The sequence below is a fragment of the Sinocyclocheilus rhinocerous genome, unplaced genomic scaffold (assembly GCF_001515625.1).
Source record: "Sinocyclocheilus rhinocerous isolate Xijiao unplaced genomic scaffold, SAMN03320098_v1.1 scaffold265, whole genome shotgun sequence".
NCBI classification, from domain to species: domain Eukaryota; kingdom Metazoa; phylum Chordata; class Actinopteri; order Cypriniformes; family Cyprinidae; genus Sinocyclocheilus; species Sinocyclocheilus rhinocerous.
The window spans coordinates 344,459-363,947 of record NW_015645861.1 but is presented as its reverse complement, the minus strand read 5'-3'; the positions used below and the strand labels follow the sequence as shown (position 1 = coordinate 363,947).

Sequence of the window (19,489 nt, the reverse complement as noted above, 5' to 3'; positions counted from 1 at the left end):
TTATTTATATATATATATATACACACACACACACACACACACACACACACATACACATATAAAAAATACATGTGCATATTATGCTGAAATAGTAGAATTTGAAAATACATATTCAGATTTATCAATATGATCAGAATAAATATCTATAATATTGAGAATGCATTAAAAAGTAAAAAGGTTCTAACTATACATTACATTCATTTGTTATATGGTATATATGTCATTTATTAATTAATTCACAACACACGTGATTTTTGAAAAAAATTATACGCAAGATCAAAAGTGACAGTAAAGATCTATAATGTTACAAAAAGCAATTTCATATAAATGCTCTTCTTTTGAACTTTGTTTTAATATACAGCACACATATCTTCAACATTAATTATAATAAGAATTGAGCAGCAAATCAGCATATTAGAATGATTTCTGAAGAATCATGTGACACTGAAGACTGGAGTAATGATGCTGAAAATTCAGCTTTGCATCACAATACATCATAATAATATTTCACTATTACAGTTTTTACTGCTTTTTAATATTTATCATCTTTTTTACTGTATTTTTGAATTCTTGTTTGGCACATCAGCACATACAGTATAATATCGACTGTGAAATACACACCTGAAGTGAGCTGAGGAGGTCATGAAGGTGAGTGACACTAGTCAGGATCTGCTGTCAGGAAACACAAGCCATCAAGAAAGATGGTCATTTGTCTCGATCTCAAAAAAGCAAGCAAAAAGTCATTAAAATGTATATACTCATCACAAAAGATACATACAACTGATAATATCTAACACTTACTCAAGGAATCATGTTCAAAATGATCATCTTTTTTACTGTATTTTTGAATTCTTGTTTGGCACATCAGCACATACAGTATAATATCGACTGTGAAATACACACCTGAAGCGAGCTGAGGAGGTCATGAAGGTGAGTGACACTAGTCAGGATCTGCTGTCAGGAAACACAAGCCATCAAGAAAGATGGTCATTTGTCTCGATCTCAAAAAAGCAAGCAAAAAGTCATGAAAATGTATATACTCATCACAAAAGATACATACAACTGATAATATCTAACACTTATTCAAGGAATCATGTTCAAAATGTTTTACAGAACAGTTGTCACAATTGTCTTACATCATCTGTTACATGTTACCCAAGTACACTTTAATTCTTTCCCAGTTCTGCAAGCTAAAAGCGTCATCCACAGCCCCAAGGAGCGCTGAAGGATAACACCCTGAACTCTAAAATAAGCATGCTCTCCTGTCTTACCTCGCTGTTTGTCTTCAGCAGGAGCAGTAGGTTGGCGTTTCCTCCCTGTGGAGCAGACAAGCAGAGACTGCAGCTTTACTGAGCCCAGCTGAGAGTGTTTAATCAGCCCAGCACCAGACAGAGCGAGCGCAGGTCTGAGCCCAGCACACCGCTGCTCATTACACACATTACAGAGTCAGCCGATGCTGGGCACTCCTAATGCACGCTTATTCATTTTCCACTCGCTGCCCTAATGTCTCCCATTAGCTACAAAACCTGACAGGATGTTATAAAAAAAAAATTCTATTTTTGTGTATTCTAATTTGTTGAGATAGTGAATTGGTGGGTTTTTGTTAAATGTGAGCCAAAATCATCACAATTAAAAGAACCAAAGACTTAAACTACTTCAGTCTGTGTGCATTGAATTTATTTAATACACGAGTTTCACAATTTGGAAAACAAGCGTTTATAGTCATTGTGTGACTTTTATTTAGAACAGAAGCACAGCAGTCATTAGAAATGAATATTTAAGAAAAATAAATCACACTATTTTTAAGAGTGCCGATTTCACTTGGATGTTATTGATTTATTTATTTATTCACTTTTTAACGCCATGCCTTTCACCTGGATGTTATGTAAACAAAACTGTGGCAGAATGTGTAAAACAATGAATTTAAAACCAGCAAGCTTTCAGTTGCATCAACTTAAAAACAGATAAGCAACAATCCTACTAAAGTTGGAGGATATTAAAATTAATTAATACACCCGATTAATATTTAGATTAGTTCTTCATATATGTGATTTATATGAATCCATTAAAACAGAAAATGCCTTTGTTCAGACTCAACAGCTTACATAGTGAGACTTCAGTGAGATATTTATATTTATAAATGTATAACATTACCGTTCAAAAGTTTGGGGTGGTAAAAATAAAAAATTTAAAAATTTGAAAGTATCTTATGCTTAACATGCATTTATTTGATCAAAAATACAGTAATAACCGCAATATGAAATATTTGTATAATTTAGAGAAACTTTTCTATTAAAATATATTGTACAATGTAATTTATTCCCGTGATGCACAGCTGAATTTTCAGCATCATTACTCCAGTCTTCAGTGTCACATGATCTTTCAGAAATCATTCTAATACGACAATTTGGCACTAAGGAAAAAAAAATTTTATGTTGAAAACAGTATAATATATGTTTATACGACAGTATATAATATTATTTAATTATTATTTAAGGATTATTTGATGAACAGAAACTTCAAAAGAACATAATTAAAAATGATTCTTCAATATCTTCAGTGTCTTCATTGTCACTTTTTATGAAGTTAATGTGTGCGTGCTGAATAAATGTATACAAATTTTTCCAAAATAAAACAAATCTTGGCCCCAAACCTTTGTTTACAGTATTGTATATACACACACATACATATATTAATTTATTAATATTATAACATCCATATTCATTACATTCATATACTAGAATTATAAATAATCAGATTTACAATGACATATCCAAGACTGACATCGGTATATTTGAATATGTACTGAAACAACTACTCAAACTACTCAACTTAAATATTCAGGATTTATATTAATACGTTCAGAATAACTAACATAAATTTGAATACTGACTTGGTAATATTGTGTTAGCTTGGCCTGTATAAAAATTTTTCCAAAATAAAACAAATCTTGGCCCCAAACCTTTGTTTACAGTATTGTATATACACACACATACATATATTAATTTATTAATATTATAACATCCATATTCATTACATTCATATACTAGAATTATAAATAATCAGATTTACAATGACATATCCAAGACTGACATCGGTATATTTGAATATGTACTGAAACAACTACTCAAACTACTCAACTTAAATATTCAGGATTTATATTTATACGTTCAGAATAACTAACATAAATTTGAATACTGACTTGGTAATATTGTGTTAGCTTGGACTAAAGCTAATTTCTTATAGGCTTCCTACCTTCTTCAGTACACTGTCAGATTCTGTCCTCCGAAGGTCTTCAGCTTCCTCTTTGTCACCATCTACACACACACAAACACAATGACTGTGAGCAGGATCAAATCAGTAACTGTGCTTTACATACAGAAGATTTACAACGTTTTGTGAATGAAACGAAGAAAAAAAAAACTTGGTAAAAGAGGTACATAAAGTTGTTTTGCAAGCTAAACTGCCTGAATAGACACATGAAGTACATGAAATGTCTCACGTTTGCAGATGTTCATCTGGTGGCTGTCAAACCCTCCGAAGGTCTCGGCTCTGCGTGGCAGACACACGGGTCCCATGTTCCCCGGAGCGCAGGCCACCTGCTGTCCCACCGCCCCTCCCAGACTGCTGTTCACCAGCGCCTGCAACATCTCCACTGCCACATAAACACACGCACGTCACTAACCGCATTACATTAAGTGAGTTACTAGTCCTGGAAGAACATTAGAGCTGGAAATGAGATGTTGCCACAGCTGATAACAACACAAATAACTAACACAATCAGCTTCCAGACAACAGGTGGGGAGCAGCTGAAGACGCTGGCGGCATTTCTTACCCTCTCTGAGAGCGTCCATCATGATGGGTTCTCCCTTGAGGACGTCCTCGTTGTTGGTCCTGAAGAGCATTTTGACCGCCGAAGCCGTGTCGTCGGACGAACCGCACATTTCACGGAAAAGCTTCATCTTCTCCAGAAGGAGTGATACGATCTGTTCATCTTTCCTCTGGAGCATGTCTAAGAAAGAAAGGAGGTTGTTTTGTTATTTGCTGATTTATCATAATTAGGGTCTCAAACATCTGCATTTTTATCTTTTAATCTTCAGGTTTAATTAACTCGAAGTCTAATTTGAATGTGACGAGAAAACCACAAAATAAGAGAAAGATAAAAAACTGATAAAAAAATTATCTTGCATTGTCTTTGCTGACTGTATGCAATATACAGTACTTCAAGTGATTCATAAGCAACAACTCTTCTGAATCAGTTCATTTTAATATAAAAAATCAGCCTCAAACTCCTCAGTTACATTTTATTTGTGGCTTTAATGCTTCTAGCTTCATTAAAAAAGTAGTAGTGCATATCTATACACACACACACACATTACGAAACAAAAACAATTTTGATAACTTTTTTTAGAATTATTCATTTATACTAAAAGAAATATGTGACCCTGGACCACAAAAGCAGTCTTAAGTCGCTGGGGTAAAAAAAAAAAAATATATATATATATATATATATAAACACAAACTATGAAAAAGGGCAAAGAGCTAAACTAACAGCAAGAAAGCTGTTCACCTCTCATTTCTTTTGTTTTTGTTTCAAGTAGCTTCCTGTCTTCCTCTGTTTCACTCGGGATCCCCTCATCATCATCCTTTTCTCTGTGTGAACACACACACACACAAAACATTTCACTTTATACATTTCCTGGTATTTTCTGAATGATACCATCCAACTACCCTTGCAATTTTTAATAATTAAATATTTTAGTCATTTTTTTAATTATTTTTAATCTGTACTTTTTAAAATAACTCATTTTAAAACGATCAACAATGCAAAAAAAATATTTTTTTTTAATCCGTATTATTTTTGTCTTCCAGTAAATTATCTAAATATCCATAAATCAAGATGACTGAAGAAGAAAAAATAAGCTATTAAGCCTACAAAGACTATTATTTCACTATTATTTTTACTTTTCTTAGTTTAATGAGGTTCATGCTTTAAATGAGAAAACAGCTTGTTAATGAACCATAGATTTAGTTTTAGATTTATGCTTGGCACAAGAAAAAATGATTTGCATTAGAGTAAAGAAAATATACTCCCAGTCCCTTACTATCCCATGCAATTTTGCTTCTCAAATATCTTGTTTTCAGCTTTAGCTATTTCTTCAATCCTGTGCAGTGAATGTCCCCGATGTAAAGGTAAGGCTGTGAATATCTGGTACTCACACTGAGTGCATGGCATCCTGAATGAGCTGCATCCAGGTGTTGCGCTCCTCTCGGGAACTGGCGTGAACCTCCACCATCTCGGGGTTTGCGATGCCGGCGGTGATGAGGAAGAGGCCGCGCTCCTCGTGGGCCACCTCTCGCACGATCAGCTTCTGCAGGGAAATAACGGTGGCTCGCTGGTCCTGTTGATGAGATGAGGAAGCGTGAGACACAGAATGAGGAGGGCGGAGTGAAGCCGGAAGAATATGCAGAAAGAGAAAGAGAGAGATGGGAAACAGAGGAGGAGAGAAAACATCAACACTGTAGTGCAATATGTGTATTCAGTCATCTCTAAACCAAAGTATTCAATTTAATATACCATCATATGGCCACATTTTACAATAAACACAATATTTCCTCAGACATTAGGTCAAATTAAACACGTATGTTTCTCCAAATGCAAAACATAGGTCTATTTAGAAATTCATGATGAAACTAATCCAAAGTAACAGTGGATGATACTTTCGTTCTCAGTGCATCATGGAATAGAACAAGAAATGTCCTAGGTTTCAAAGAAAAAGCTTTGTAAAAACACGAATGATGAAAGCCGTGAAGAAACTTGACAAAAGTGCATTATTAAAAAATATGGTTAACATTTTACAATAAGGTTTCATTTGTTAGTTAACTACATTAGTTAGCATGAATTAAGAATAGACAGTACTTCTACAGCATTTGTTAGTTAACTACATTAGTTAGCATGAATTAAGAATAGACAGTACTTCTACAGCATTTGTTAACCTTCATTCATGTAAATTTCAACATATACTAATGCATTTTTGTTGTAGCTGAATGACTTCAGTCTGACATATCAAAACTGATTAATCACTTTGTGTATTAATGATGTCAGTTCTGATTTCAAGTTGATTTTAAACCTACTATCTAGTGAAGAAGAGAGCACAAAATCCAATCACTCACCAAAGATGCAAAAACATATTTCTGGTCTTTTTCTTGGAGGAACAAAAAGACATCAGAAAGAAGAAGTGCGTGGACATCTAAGGATAAAAAAAAAAGATGATGCTGCTGTTACAGTAAACATTAAGTTCCAAAATATTAAATTTTTATATTTAGAACTAGGGATGCACCGATACCGATACTGGTATCGGTATCGGGCCCGATACTGAGCTCCTGTACTCGTACTCGTTAAAATGCCCCGATACCAAACGCCGATACCACACAGCATGTGATAAGCGCCATATTTAAACAAAGAAACACTGACAACAGACAGCAGAAAGGAGTTATGGATGTCTACTACGAAGTATATGTATGCAATGAATATAATGTTAAACATTCAGTATTAACGCCTGTATAGCTGATGTGTGCGAGCTGATAAACAAAGCACGCTGAGTGGATTGAGCGCGCGGCGGCGCAGATGCGCGAGCTTGTCGAGTGAATATACCTTTCTCACAGACATCATTGGAAAGTTTATAGTTCGGTCGGATATGTCAAAGACAAGTAAGTAAAACAATGCACAAGTTACTTAACGGTAGGGAGAGAGCGAGAGAGAGCACGCGCGCACTTCTGTTGTGTGATCTTTGATGTTCACTCACTGAGCACACGCATCATTTGAATTAAAACGAAATCGTACAAATAAAACCATTCATAGGGGCATTCACTATAATCATCATTTATTTTCAACCTTAGGCATACACGGCTTTCTAGCGAAAGTGAATCTAGCAGCCTGTGTGAAATGCGCTAGACTGTACTATTCTGCATCAGTACAAACACGTGCAGGCGTTGCGTGTGTTTTGCTTGCTTGAGTGTTTCTGCATTATATGAGTGGCTTTGGAATATAAATCGCAGCACGTTTCAGATGAAAAAACGCGACTTCTATTTCTGAAAATATCACAGTTAGGAGATTTATAGCGAGTGGTTCCCTGCATTTTTACAGCAAAGCGCGTGATTACAGTACTAAGCCGCTGCTCTAATGCTATTAAATTAAAGATGATGTACCATAGAGCAAAAAAATGAACAGTGAAAGTAACAAAAACTTGTAAAATACATTTTAATGGGCATAATTAAGTGTGAAAAAGGATATAGTCAAACCAAAAATTATTCAGAGAGCAGAATATAATTTTTGATATTTTTTTACTAGTGGGTGCAGGACACTATAGTTCATTTATGTAAGTGAGGATAGCAAAATAAAGTAAACTGTGACAAATCATACCCAAAAATTCTTCATACAGTGGACTACCAGTAAAATTGAGTCTGGGGAAAAAACTGAAGTTGAGGTTGTTGCTGTCATTGAGGCTAAGGGTTGCCCGACTAAGTATTCATAGTTGTGTAAATACTGTCATACTAACAGCTGTCTGAATTATTTTGGTTGATTGTAATCCATTACATACCTTTCTATCAAAATTATCTAGCATTATCAAGATTAATTTGTTCTGACACAGTTTAACTCTGAGTTCTTGTCATATTTTATTACCATTTTCTAAACTATAGCAAATAAACTGTGATAATGTGAGAAATGTTGAAGGTGTCTGAATAAATTTTGGTTTGACTGTATCTATTTGATAAATGAAGTTAACCAACTAACATTATACATACCCTTTTGGTTTCTGTACCCAATATTTAAAAAATGTACAAATGCAATAAAAATATCGGTATCGGTACTCGGTATCGGCAAGTACCAAAAATAAAAGTATCGGTATCGGGCAAGTACTGGAAAAAGTGGTATCGGTGCATCCCTATTTAGAACCATTAATGTTATAAATAATACAGAGCCATAATTTATTAATACTATTTATGTGGAAATATGCAATATTTTGTATGTACCTTTGATAAAGTTTTATTTTAATCTTATGATTTAGTGATAAAAATAAATAAATAAATAAATAAAATAAAAGTAAAGTAAAACAAAAAAGGTTTACACGGGTGATTTTGTTCCTTGTGATGATAAAGTAAATAAATGGCAGTGGCTATTTGAGTTAAATGTAAATAGCGATATGCTATTTACACGAAGTGAAAATCGCAGTATTTTCTTAGCGATATGCTATTTACACCAAGCGCAAATAGCTATAGATTATATTTACATTGTTAAAATAGCAGGATTTTCTTCTATTTATACTACTGATTGCAAATAGTTCCAATTATCTGTGCCTCAGTATAGTAGTGCATTATAAAACAGTATGCAATAATAATGTATTGAGTGTAAATTATAATTTTAATTAAAATTATTAAATGAATGCCACCTTATTGGGACAATAAAGCCTACCCTAACCCTACCCGATACTTTATTTTCAACCTTTTGATTATTTGCATCATTTTTATTGAAAATAAATGCCTTTCCGATGTGATATGAGATTTGAAAAGGGAGGAAAAAAAAAAGTTCGGCAAAAGGTGGATTCGAACTTGGGTCAATCGCGTCAAAAAGATAACTTTTCCCTCAAAAAGTGAAAAATGCCATTACAATCACACATTATTACCAACTCTCAGTAATCTCAATTGAAGGCTGATCGAGCACATGATCAGATTTCAGCACATAGGATCTTTAACACAGATAGCATAGTCTGAAGGAGTTTCATTTTTATGAAATGGAAGAATCACCCACATATAAAAGTTGTCATCATTTTTATTGAAAATAAATGCCTTTCCGATGTGATATGAGATTTGAAAAGGGAGGAAAAAAAAAAGTTCGGCAAAAGGTGGATTCGAACTTGGGTCAATCGCGTCAAAAAGACGCTTTGACGGTCATCTTTTGTAGTGTTGACTACACCAATAACTTTTTGGTGGGCGGAGTTAGTGTAAATAGCCTCGGCAACAAGGCATTTGCACTTAGTGTAAATAGACAGCCCCGTAAATAATGAAGTTAATAATTATTTATTTAAATAAATAAAGTTTCTTTAATTACTTTTTCCTAAAAAATGATCAGATTTTCTTTTTATTTATAAACATTAAAGGGTTAGTTCACCCAAAAATGAAAATTAGGCTGCGTTTTACTCACCCCCGAGGCATCCTAGGTGTATACGACTTTCTTCTTTCAGACGAATCCAGTCGGAGTTATATTAAAAATTGTCTTTGATCTTTCAAGCTGTTTAATGCCACTCAGAGGGTGTTGCATTGGTGAGTAAAACGCAGCCTAATTTAAATTTTTGGGTGAACTAACCCTTTTAATTGAACGGTTTATTTAACTTTTCCCTCAAAAAGTGAAAAATGCCATTACAATCACACATTATTACCAACTCTCAGTAATCTCAATTGAAGGCTGATCGAGCACATGATCAGATTTCAGCACATAGGATCTTTAACACAGATAGCATAGTCTGAAGGAGTTTCATTTTTATGAAATGGAAGAATCACCCACATATAAAAGTTGTAAGAAGTGGACAGTTTTCTTCTATACACTGTTGAAGAAATTAGGTCTATCAAGATTTACAGTGACAGCATTCGAGAGTTTTACCCTTCAGTCGCCCGGCAGCGTTCTTCAGCTGCAGAGGACCATCACGGAGAAGCCTGCGACTGCGCAGCAGATCCTCTCGGGCGAACATCTGGCCGCTCTTCATGCGCGTGATGGACTTGCTGTCCGTACGGCCGTAGATCTCTTTCAACCTTTTCTTCTTCTCATGCTCGTTCACTTTACTATCCACTGAAGCAATGATATCTTTCACCAGCTGTAGAGCCTGCGTCAAGTCCTCAAAATCCTTCTCGGTCTCTGCACAAACACACAGGTTCATATGAAATTGAATTGAAATAAATTCCTATAAACAATAAACCAGTCCATTTTGTTTCATTATAGTATTAGAGTGGCAGGATAAAATCCTCTTGAGAGCTATAAGCTCCTTCTCAAATTGCCCCAGAAAGGATTTTTGTTATACTTGACGCTCTAATTCACATTAAAATCTCTTTGTTGGGAACGTGACCAAAAAGCCTTTCAGACTGGCTGTGCAACAGTTGGAAGTGATTTGTGGTAAATGTGGAATGTTTACACACTGCGGCACTGGCCCCCTCCTTAAGACAAGCGTGTTTACTGAGAGTGAAATATTGGAGCGCTATTTAAACACTGACAGGCGAGTCGCTTTGGAGAACTGAGGCTCGACTTTGCTTTTTGCCAGCGTCTCTGGCTCAAGTCCAGTTTTATAGTGTCTGCTTGTCTCATTTTTGTCTTGTTTTGTTATCTCATCATCTCTGTGTATTAGGAAAGGACACTGAGAACAAACTAAATCGGAGGAGATCACGACCTTCGGAAGTGGCCAGTGATGTCTCAATCTATCATACAGAATAGTACCAGCAAAAAAATAGGCATTTTCTTTTTAAAAATTGACACTATTGAGAAAGATTTTTACAATCCTGAATAATTGTTTTCTATTTTTTTTTAACATTAAAACATTCAGTTTTTACTTAAAAGCACAAATAACAATGCAAAACTATTTATGTTGACGTGAGCAATGTTTTGTGTGTACCTTTGATGGAAATTTGTATTTTAATCTTATGACTCAGTAGTAAAAATAATAAAATAAAATAAAACTAAATAAAATAAAATAAAATGTTTACATGAGTGGTTTTGTCTGCTCTTACAATTAATTTTTTTAATGTGATTATGAATATTTCTTTTAAAATGCAATTTAAAATGTAAAAATGCAATTTAAAATGTAAATATTTATTTTAAAATGTAATTTATTCCTGTGATCAAAGTTTTACAGAATTTTACAGTTTACAGAATTTACAGCAGCTATTACTTCACTCTTCAGAGTCACATGATCCTTCAGAAATCACTCTAATATGCTGATATAGTGCTCAAGAAACATTTTGTATAATCTCAAAAGAACAGTTTTTTAAATCTGAAATCTTTTGTAACATTATAAATGTCTTTACAGTCAATTTTGATCAATTTAATGCATCCTTGCCGAATAAAAGTCTTTTCTTTCCAAAAAAAGAAAAAATATATATTATTACTTTTTTTTTTGTCTATTTATTAAAAATTATTGGGAATGAGAGGGGAAATGAGACTGCGTCACATAGGTCACAAAATTAGAGCTCCCACAAAATATACATTTTCTGCTAGAGTAACCATTTAGCCCAAACACTATTGCTAAGAATTGACTGATTGATTTCTTTAAAAATAAGATTTAAGACTAAATCGCTTTGTGGTCAGCAGAAGACGCTAGAACCCCTGACAGCTAAATCTCACCTTTGGTGTGCTGCAGGATTCTCTGTAAAAGCACCGGGTACTTTGTTATGCGCTGAGTCACCAGTAATATGCACTCTGGGATGCCCAGACGCCGGACAACACTGCTGCTCATTTTTTTCTGGAAACAAGAGCACATTGAGGATCATTAGGTATCTTGGTCATTCTTCCCACTAAATGCACGAACATAATGAAGTGAGGCATTTACCCTGATGAATGCCTGGAAGTGTTTGTCCCTGGTGTGCAGCTCCTTGTAGAAGTTCACTGCTTCACTGTGTCGACTGCAAAATCTGCCATAGATTTTCTTCATGTTTTCTGCATTGGAGTCTGAGAACTGAAGCACATCATCTGGCATAAATCAAAACAGGAGCTTGGATATGAACAATGAATCTTCTGTATAATTCAAGTTGACGTATGCATGTCAAACTGAACCAAACGCCTTTTTATGCTAATAAGATATAATTTAACACAATATAACCCAACATTACCACCCACAAGTAATGTAGTATAGCAAACTTAGTAATATTACTATACTTATGTATTCCCAAACTTTTTTATCAACCAAACCCCTTTGGCCTAAAATATTTACTTGAAGTATCATCTGAGATTAATAAGTTAATATTTTAATAATTTAACAACACATTTGCACATTCACAGTTTTTTGATGTTGGTTAATGGTCACATGACATAATATTTAATGACATTTAAAAAAATATTTAATCTATAAAATCTATATTTGTAAAATATGTTAAAATATTTTTATTTTAAAATGATTTTTTTTTATTATGTATTAATTACTTATTATAATATTTAGAATTATTACATTGCATTTTTTAAAGATTTAATTATTTTTACAACTCTAGTTTGAGAAATGCTATTAAATAATAAATGAATCTGTGAAGATATTTTTCTATCATTGCTATCATTTTTTTTTCTTTCATCCATTAAACTTGACATAATAATAATAATAGAGTAATCATTTCTACTCAATTTCTACCAGTTTTCCAGTTTTTGGAGTTTCAACTCCATTAGTAAGCAAACTGAAGTGCAATGAACATATGACTGCAGGATTTAAATATCGTACAACTTTTACTTTTAAGACAGCAAGTAACTTGAATATTAAAAAGTAAATTTAAGTAAATTTAAAAAATAAAATTTCTAACCATTTAGTATAATATAGTATAGCATAACAGTGCCATGCAGAAGAGTACAGTATATCAAATTATCACAGCAAAGAACGATATAACAGTGTAGTATAGTGAGGTGCTTCAAAACCGGTTTTGCTACAGAATCCAAGTTTTACATTTAAGTGGCAACCCAACACAGTATACTGTACACAAGTACACAAATAAACAAAGTCCTTAAATTGAAACACAGAAACGTATTAATATATATAATCAAAGGTCCTCACCAGGCTGAACAGCACATCTCCTATCCTGTTGATTATGAATCCATCCGTCCCTTCCAGCTTGCCTTCCTTCTTCCTCTCTTGCAGAGCACTGAAGAAGAACGAATGGAGCTCCAGGAGATCTTCCAGCATGGGAAACATCTTCTCCACCATCTGGCCCTCCAGCTGGAGATCTGTCAGCAGGCCCTTACTGTACACATCAGACATGATCCGTAACGTCCGCAGGTGATGCATCTCCGTCTGGATCAGCTCTGGATTGATAAAGGAAGAGGATGTTTAGATCCAGATATCTGGAAAAGCAACATTTAGCATACTTATTGCTTCTGAGTCCGTGAATGAAGATGTAAACTCTTTGAGATTTCCATGTAAAAGTTGGATGCATGTTTATCATGTAAATGTCAACACTTTCACAACCAAAAAAAAATCAATCAATCAAAAATTAGCAGCAGTGTTATTTTAGTATCATTGAAATACTATTATATTTTTATTTTAATTAGTTTTTATTTTTATAAAAAAAATATTTGTGTTGAATTAGTTTTTATTTTATATTAATAAGGTCCACGCAGAGGAGGGCATCAACGTGGAGCGCTGCTTGACATAGACGCAGTACTAAAACACTAGCAGAGACTACAGAAAAAGACCCCTCATCCACATTCACACTGAGACGCTTACAGGACAAACTACAGTCACACTTACACAGAGACATACACTGATACGTGTTTCTTGGTGCTTCACCGCAACCGAAAAAAACACACAAGAAGGGATTCTTCGCTCTGTGCTGCATTAAACCAAAAAATAAGAAAAATTAATATTAACAAGTCTTCAATTTTTCAGTGTTTTATGCTCAATCAAGGACCTATTAACACAGAAGCTCCGAACAGTAGCTTTTTAACCATGAGAAAAAGATGACAAAAATGGTTTAAAAAATAAACATGATGAGCCTTCTATGGTGGGTCAGATCCTATGGAATCGGAGATATTTTTACAGCAGTGAATTTTTATTTATAAGCATATTTATATATATATATATATATATATTATATTTGTCTGTTTTTGTTTTAATTGTAGTTAACTATTATAACCATGTTTAGCAGACACTTTACCCTGGACACATTCTGCATTCATTTAGTCAGAGTTTGTGAATAAAAACTCACAAAACAGCAAATGCTTTTGAACATAAACTAATGGAAATGCATTCAATTCTACCACAGTCCTACCATAGATGACATCTTGTCTCTTGATGACGTCCTTCTTGAGTTGCTTCAGATATTTCTTATCTACAGTAAGGCTCCAGGAGTCAGCCTCCAGTTCCTTAACATCTGTTTCAAAGTCTCCCATCAGCCGGCTGTCAACCATCTCGGTTCCTTTAGCGACAAAGAAAATGTTTACTCATGCATTACTAGAAAAATTTACGGAAACATTTACACAACTTTAAACAGCCTTTTCACTGATAGCGAAAGTGAGGAACGACAGGAAATAAGAAGAAAATGACAAAACACAGGCCAGATGCAAAACCAGGTCTCCCAGACGAGCACCACATACATGCACTAAACAATTAATTACTTGTTCATTTGTTTGAAAGCTCTTTGAAGCTTGTGAGAGAAATATGGCTGCTTACCTTCATCTAGAGACTCATTGGACGCTGTAACCTTGTTGGGTTTGTGGAGGGAGTCTGTGGATTGAGACAGATACCGCCTGCTTCTCAGAGGCGTATCGTCAAACCTGCAGGAAGAGGTTGAGGTGCTGTGGTTATAACAGAAGGCCAGTAAGGTCAAGTGTCCTACTGACAGATTCACTGGCTGTGAATCAGTATCTTCATTTGTAAGAGTCAGCAATTCATTTGTATGTTGGGAATGGCATAATACTACCACACTACTCATACTAAGAATGCAGTATGCATGCTTTGCACAGTATGAACACTGTCTATAAGCACTTAACACCAATATAACCTATTATATTTGACCAAATGTGAATAATATTAGGGACACTGTGCTAGATACTGTTTCCCACCAATGTAATAAGCTTGACTTGATCTTTTATTAGGATTATAATGTCTACAACTGTCTACTTAGTGGCTTACTTGATTGAACTTCCAAAAGGTAGGAAGTTTCAACACAAAATTAAATTCAAAAACACAATTTCTGCATAAATTGGCAAGATGATAACTGGACACATGTTGATTGAAAACATGCAACATAATGAGGCAATGTGCATGTTATTGTTAATTCATCATTGCATACTGTATAGTTTCACATGCATCTTTTTTTAATAGTTAGCAGTAAACAGTATATACTGTGCAGTGAACTGTAGTATTATTATATAAAATTATAGTATTTATTCATGTTGTGAATTTGCATCTATTTTTAGTTGTATACTTTCATTTTTTCATTTTAATTTTAGCTTGTGATTTTGTTGCATTTTCTTTTTTGGCTCTCTATAACATATATAATTTTCTACATTAAAAAAGCTCCAATGATTAATATATATATATATATATATATATAAATATTAAAACCTGACAATACTTATAAATATTAAAATATATACAAACATTAAAACCTGACAATACTTGTTGGTGTATGTGTTTATGCACTAACATTGCAATATTGTTGATGGACATGCTTTTCGAGAGGTTGCTGCTGTGGAAGGGCATAATACTGGTGGGTCGTCTGGACGGGACAATCACAGAATGTTCCTCTGGAGAAAAGATAGCAGACCAGGGCCGTTCCCGCAGTGTGGATGCTGCACACAAAATCACATGCAACATTAGGATCAGCTGACATGAAAAAATAAGAATATAAAAAGAGAAAGAAAGCCAACAAACCCACATTTTGTTCGTAGAGTGACGACAGGCATAGTGGTGGACTCTGGTATAGCAAACTGTTGTTTATGAAGCAGAAAAAAAAAAAAAGAGATTTGAAACAGAACACAATGCAAACACTTTTCTTGATGTGTAACAAAGGATACGGTACATTTAAAAAAAAACTAAAAAAAACTCAAACCTTCATTCTGCTTTTGGGACAAACCGGGACGTTTTCTCTACAACTCTTGTGAACTCTCACATTGCAATCTGCAAAAAACACGTCAATAGAAAACATTAGGAAAGTACTCATTTGCAATTCACTTCTTTAATAAAGATGCTACATTCCAGATGCTGTAAGCATATAGTATTAAGCTGCATTCACACTAGTAGCGACTTTTGTATTTGCTGTTTTTGCATGTTGCCAGGGGCTGGTGATGAGGTTGCTAGTGGGCGTTCTCAATACTGGTTGCCTTGACAGCGAATCAGGTTTCTTGCCGCTAAGTACAAACAATTTGGAGGCAAACGACTAAATATAATCTAAATCTAAATTAAATCCGTACATACAAACAAAAATTAATGAGAAACAGAGCCTACTTTCTTCCATTGCGTATGTTTATCTATGGCTGAGAGGAGAACGATCACATGAGCTCTACCGTCTTCTTTCCAATTGGCTGTCGCTCCCGAAAGTTGCTCTTCATTTGCATAAAGTTGAAGGATTCTGAACTTTGTCGCGTCGCTGGACACGCCCCATCACGTCGCTGTCGCCGGAAATCGTCAGCTCTCCATTGAAATGAATGGGATTGTGTCGCTTTGTTGTTACGTGTCGCTTGTAGTGTGAACGGAGCTTTATATTTCAGTTTTGCCACCCAAGCATAAACACAGCTTTTTCTCTTTGCAAAGATTTCACCTCTATGACCAAACATATATTTTAATATAGTTTTAATATAGTTTAACGCAAGTAATTGTGTTGGCTATTCTGGCTCTTGGTCAAGGTGGTAAAGACAGTAGGCTTAGGAATTCCTTCCAGTCAGGAAACTCCAAGCACACAATTTAAATGCCACGAACATGCCAACAAGATCAAGAAATACACATCTGTCCTAAAGATCAAAACTCTGACCACACTGATCATGTCATCAGATGGATCCTGGAGAAAATACTGTATTCATAAACACAGCAACACTTTCAAACCCAAAAGAGAACTAATTACAAATTATCTGAATCAACTATATAGTATATTTTCCTTGTTTAGTATTCATACTTATTATAAAAAATAATTAAAGGGGTCATATGACGATGCTAAAAATAACATTATTTTGTGTTTGGTGTAATGCAATGTGTTTATGCGGTTTAAGGTTAAAAAAACACATTATTTTCCACAAACTGTATATTATTGTTTCTCCTCAATGCCCCGCTTTTCTGAAACGCGTCGATTTTTACAAAGCTCATCGGTCTGAAAAGCGAGGAGTGCTTTGATTGGCCAGCGCTCTAGTGCGTTGTGATTGGCCCGAATACCTCAAGTATGTGACGGAAATGTTACGCCCCTTACCATATTTGGAAGCACACAGCATCTCCATGACAACAATACTACAGCGAGAATAAAAGTTACACCTTCTTTCTTTGCGTATACATTAGGGCGGTGTTATGCAAATCTTCCCACACAGTGACGTAGACATGTGGGGGCGTGTTTAAACTAGGCGTTTTAGGAGTGTGTGGACAAGTCTTAACTTTTATAAAGAATATCTCTTTGGGTTTGAGACTTTAGTCTTTGCGACTTTACGGATCTTATCTATTCACAAACAGCTTGTTACACTCCAAAGAGAAAGGAAAACAAGAAATCGCGTCATAGGACCCCTTTAAAATAATTGCCTTTACGGTTTATAATTTATTTATTTATTATTTTTATATAGATGTATTGGTTGGGATATAAGGCTATGGACAGATGCTAAAATAAATTCGATGAGAACTTACAGGAATTTTATACACATAAATATGAATATGAATATGCGATTAAAATATAAAACAAACAAAGAGGGGGAAAAGCACAGAAACAATACAAAAAAGACTTCTCCCTGAATGAACAGGATTTTCTCTTCAGCAGCTCCATGAGGAAGTGAATGATGTTACCAGAACTGCTTCCTATTTTTAAGCAATGAGTCTTTTGAAATGCATCTTGAAATCTTTAAATCACCCTTCACTTTGAAAAATGTTTTTGTATTCTATTTTCATACTAATAAGCAAAAATCATTTCTATTATATATACATCCTGCACATGATTCTGCGATTTTTCCTGTTAAATAAAGATGATGAAAGGATATACCCACTAAAATCTAGTATTAGGGAGTAAATAATAAAAACGGCGTTAATACCAGGTGTGCATGTACTGAAACCCTCAATGATGAAGTGCTTCTTACTTGTGCAGTTGACAGTATCTTTAGTGTTGAGGGTTTTGTTGCATTGCTGGCACAAAGCTGGATGCAGCGAGCTTGACGTGCTGAACACGTGTCCATTCACTGATTTCTTCTCTCTCTCTTTGGCATCTCGGTCTTTCTCCCGATTCTTTTCCTTTTCTTTTTCCTGCGCCAGAAGAAGTATAAGAAATATTACAACAGGTGACAGCCGTTAACACCTAGTGCTCAAATATGCACCGTAATGGCACGTCAGTTTAAACCCAATAACTTGAATTGCTCGTCATTTTCTTTAATGGCATTTCTGCAAAGTAATTTACTGCACCACCTGTAATTTTCATGCTCCAAAACAAGGTGCTTGTTTGCCATTACTAAATTTACAGGACTTGAGCACCCCAGATTGGAGCTAATAAGTATGCTATGCAAAAAATGACCTGAGTGGGCACACCTGCTTGTTTGTGCAATATCGTAAAAAATGAAAAAAGGTGCAACGTCATTTCAAACTGAGGGCATGTTCATTGTGATTCAGAGAGTCGTGCACAAACATCCTCTCAATTGTTGTCAAGTTCTCCTGTAACAAAGTTCAGCTTCCTACTTGTAAATACAGGCCCCAAGTTACGCAACTGTATAGAAACGACCATTTTTGGTAATAAAAAGTCAAAGAAACAAATATCATCTGGCTTATTTTAAACATGAAATATTAATTTCTATTATGCACCGTAAATCAAAAACACCACCGTCAACAATGTGTCAGTTGTGGATGAAATGCACTAAATAGATAATCACTATGACAAATAAACACTGGATTCCAATGTTAGGCAACTAAGGAGTTAACCATTTCGGAAAATGTGAACATCTAGAGGTGAGAAGAGAAAAAAAAAGCACACACAAAACAAACCACAACAAAAGTCAACAGGGCAATTCATCGCTCTCCTCAATCGAGGCAGTGTCTGATATTCGGCCTACCTCTTCTCCCTTCAAGCGCCTTATCCTCTGATAGCGGCCCTGCACCTCGCAAAACTTTCTATATAACATTACTGTAGGAGGCAGACCCTTTGCAAGACTCTCGACCGAGACAAGAAGTTCAGCATCACCTCAGATTCAGGAGGAAGTGATCCAACTCGAGCTGGGAGGTGCTGTGACTCTAACTTCCTTTTTTTTATTGCACTGTCGTTGCTGCTCTCAGAACGGCAAAGTGCTGATGAAATCTGTACATTTTGGTGTAAAAACGGCCTTATGAAAACATTTCTAGACACTAAGAAGCCTTTCAGGGTATAAACTGAATGTTTAAAGTGTATTTAACTCCAAAGTTCCTGTATGATGCAGAGGGATTGATTTTAATGTTTAATTTTACATTGCACAAAATGTGAAAACACATGTGAAACTAGGCCGATAAATCAGAAATCAGAGTCCTGAATGGCTTTTGGGAAGTTCAGAGTATTAATAGGAGGCCAATTCAGAAATGATATTTGTAAAGTAGCCTAAATATAT

The 19,489-nt window shown here is 34.9% G+C and overlaps 1 protein-coding gene across 1 annotated transcript in view; it reads right to left on the bottom strand.

Moving 5' to 3' along the window:
* The window catches only part of LOC107706932 (A-kinase anchor protein 13-like), an 81,924-nt gene that overhangs the window by 5,312 nt on the left and 57,123 nt on the right, over nt 1–19,489 (bottom strand). The window contains exons 20-37 of the mRNA XM_016510786.1: nt 18,005–18,167; nt 15,793–15,860; nt 15,619–15,670; nt 15,388–15,532; nt 14,409–14,512; nt 14,008–14,154; nt 12,795–13,042; nt 11,592–11,717; nt 11,387–11,504; nt 9,659–9,910; nt 6,175–6,251; nt 5,221–5,402; nt 4,571–4,653; nt 3,836–4,012; nt 3,503–3,655; nt 3,256–3,317; nt 1,272–1,316; nt 622–672 (exon numbers count right to left, since the gene is read on the bottom strand). Of these exons, the coding sequence (XP_016366272.1) occupies nt 622–672; nt 1,272–1,316; nt 3,256–3,317; nt 3,503–3,655; nt 3,836–4,012; nt 4,571–4,653; nt 5,221–5,402; nt 6,175–6,251; nt 9,659–9,910; nt 11,387–11,504; nt 11,592–11,717; nt 12,795–13,042; nt 14,008–14,154; nt 14,409–14,512; nt 15,388–15,532; nt 15,619–15,670; nt 15,793–15,860; nt 18,005–18,167 (2,253 nt within the window). The remainder of the gene's footprint in view (nt 1–621; nt 673–1,271; nt 1,317–3,255; nt 3,318–3,502; nt 3,656–3,835; nt 4,013–4,570; nt 4,654–5,220; nt 5,403–6,174; nt 6,252–9,658; nt 9,911–11,386; nt 11,505–11,591; nt 11,718–12,794; nt 13,043–14,007; nt 14,155–14,408; nt 14,513–15,387; nt 15,533–15,618; nt 15,671–15,792; nt 15,861–18,004; nt 18,168–19,489) is intronic.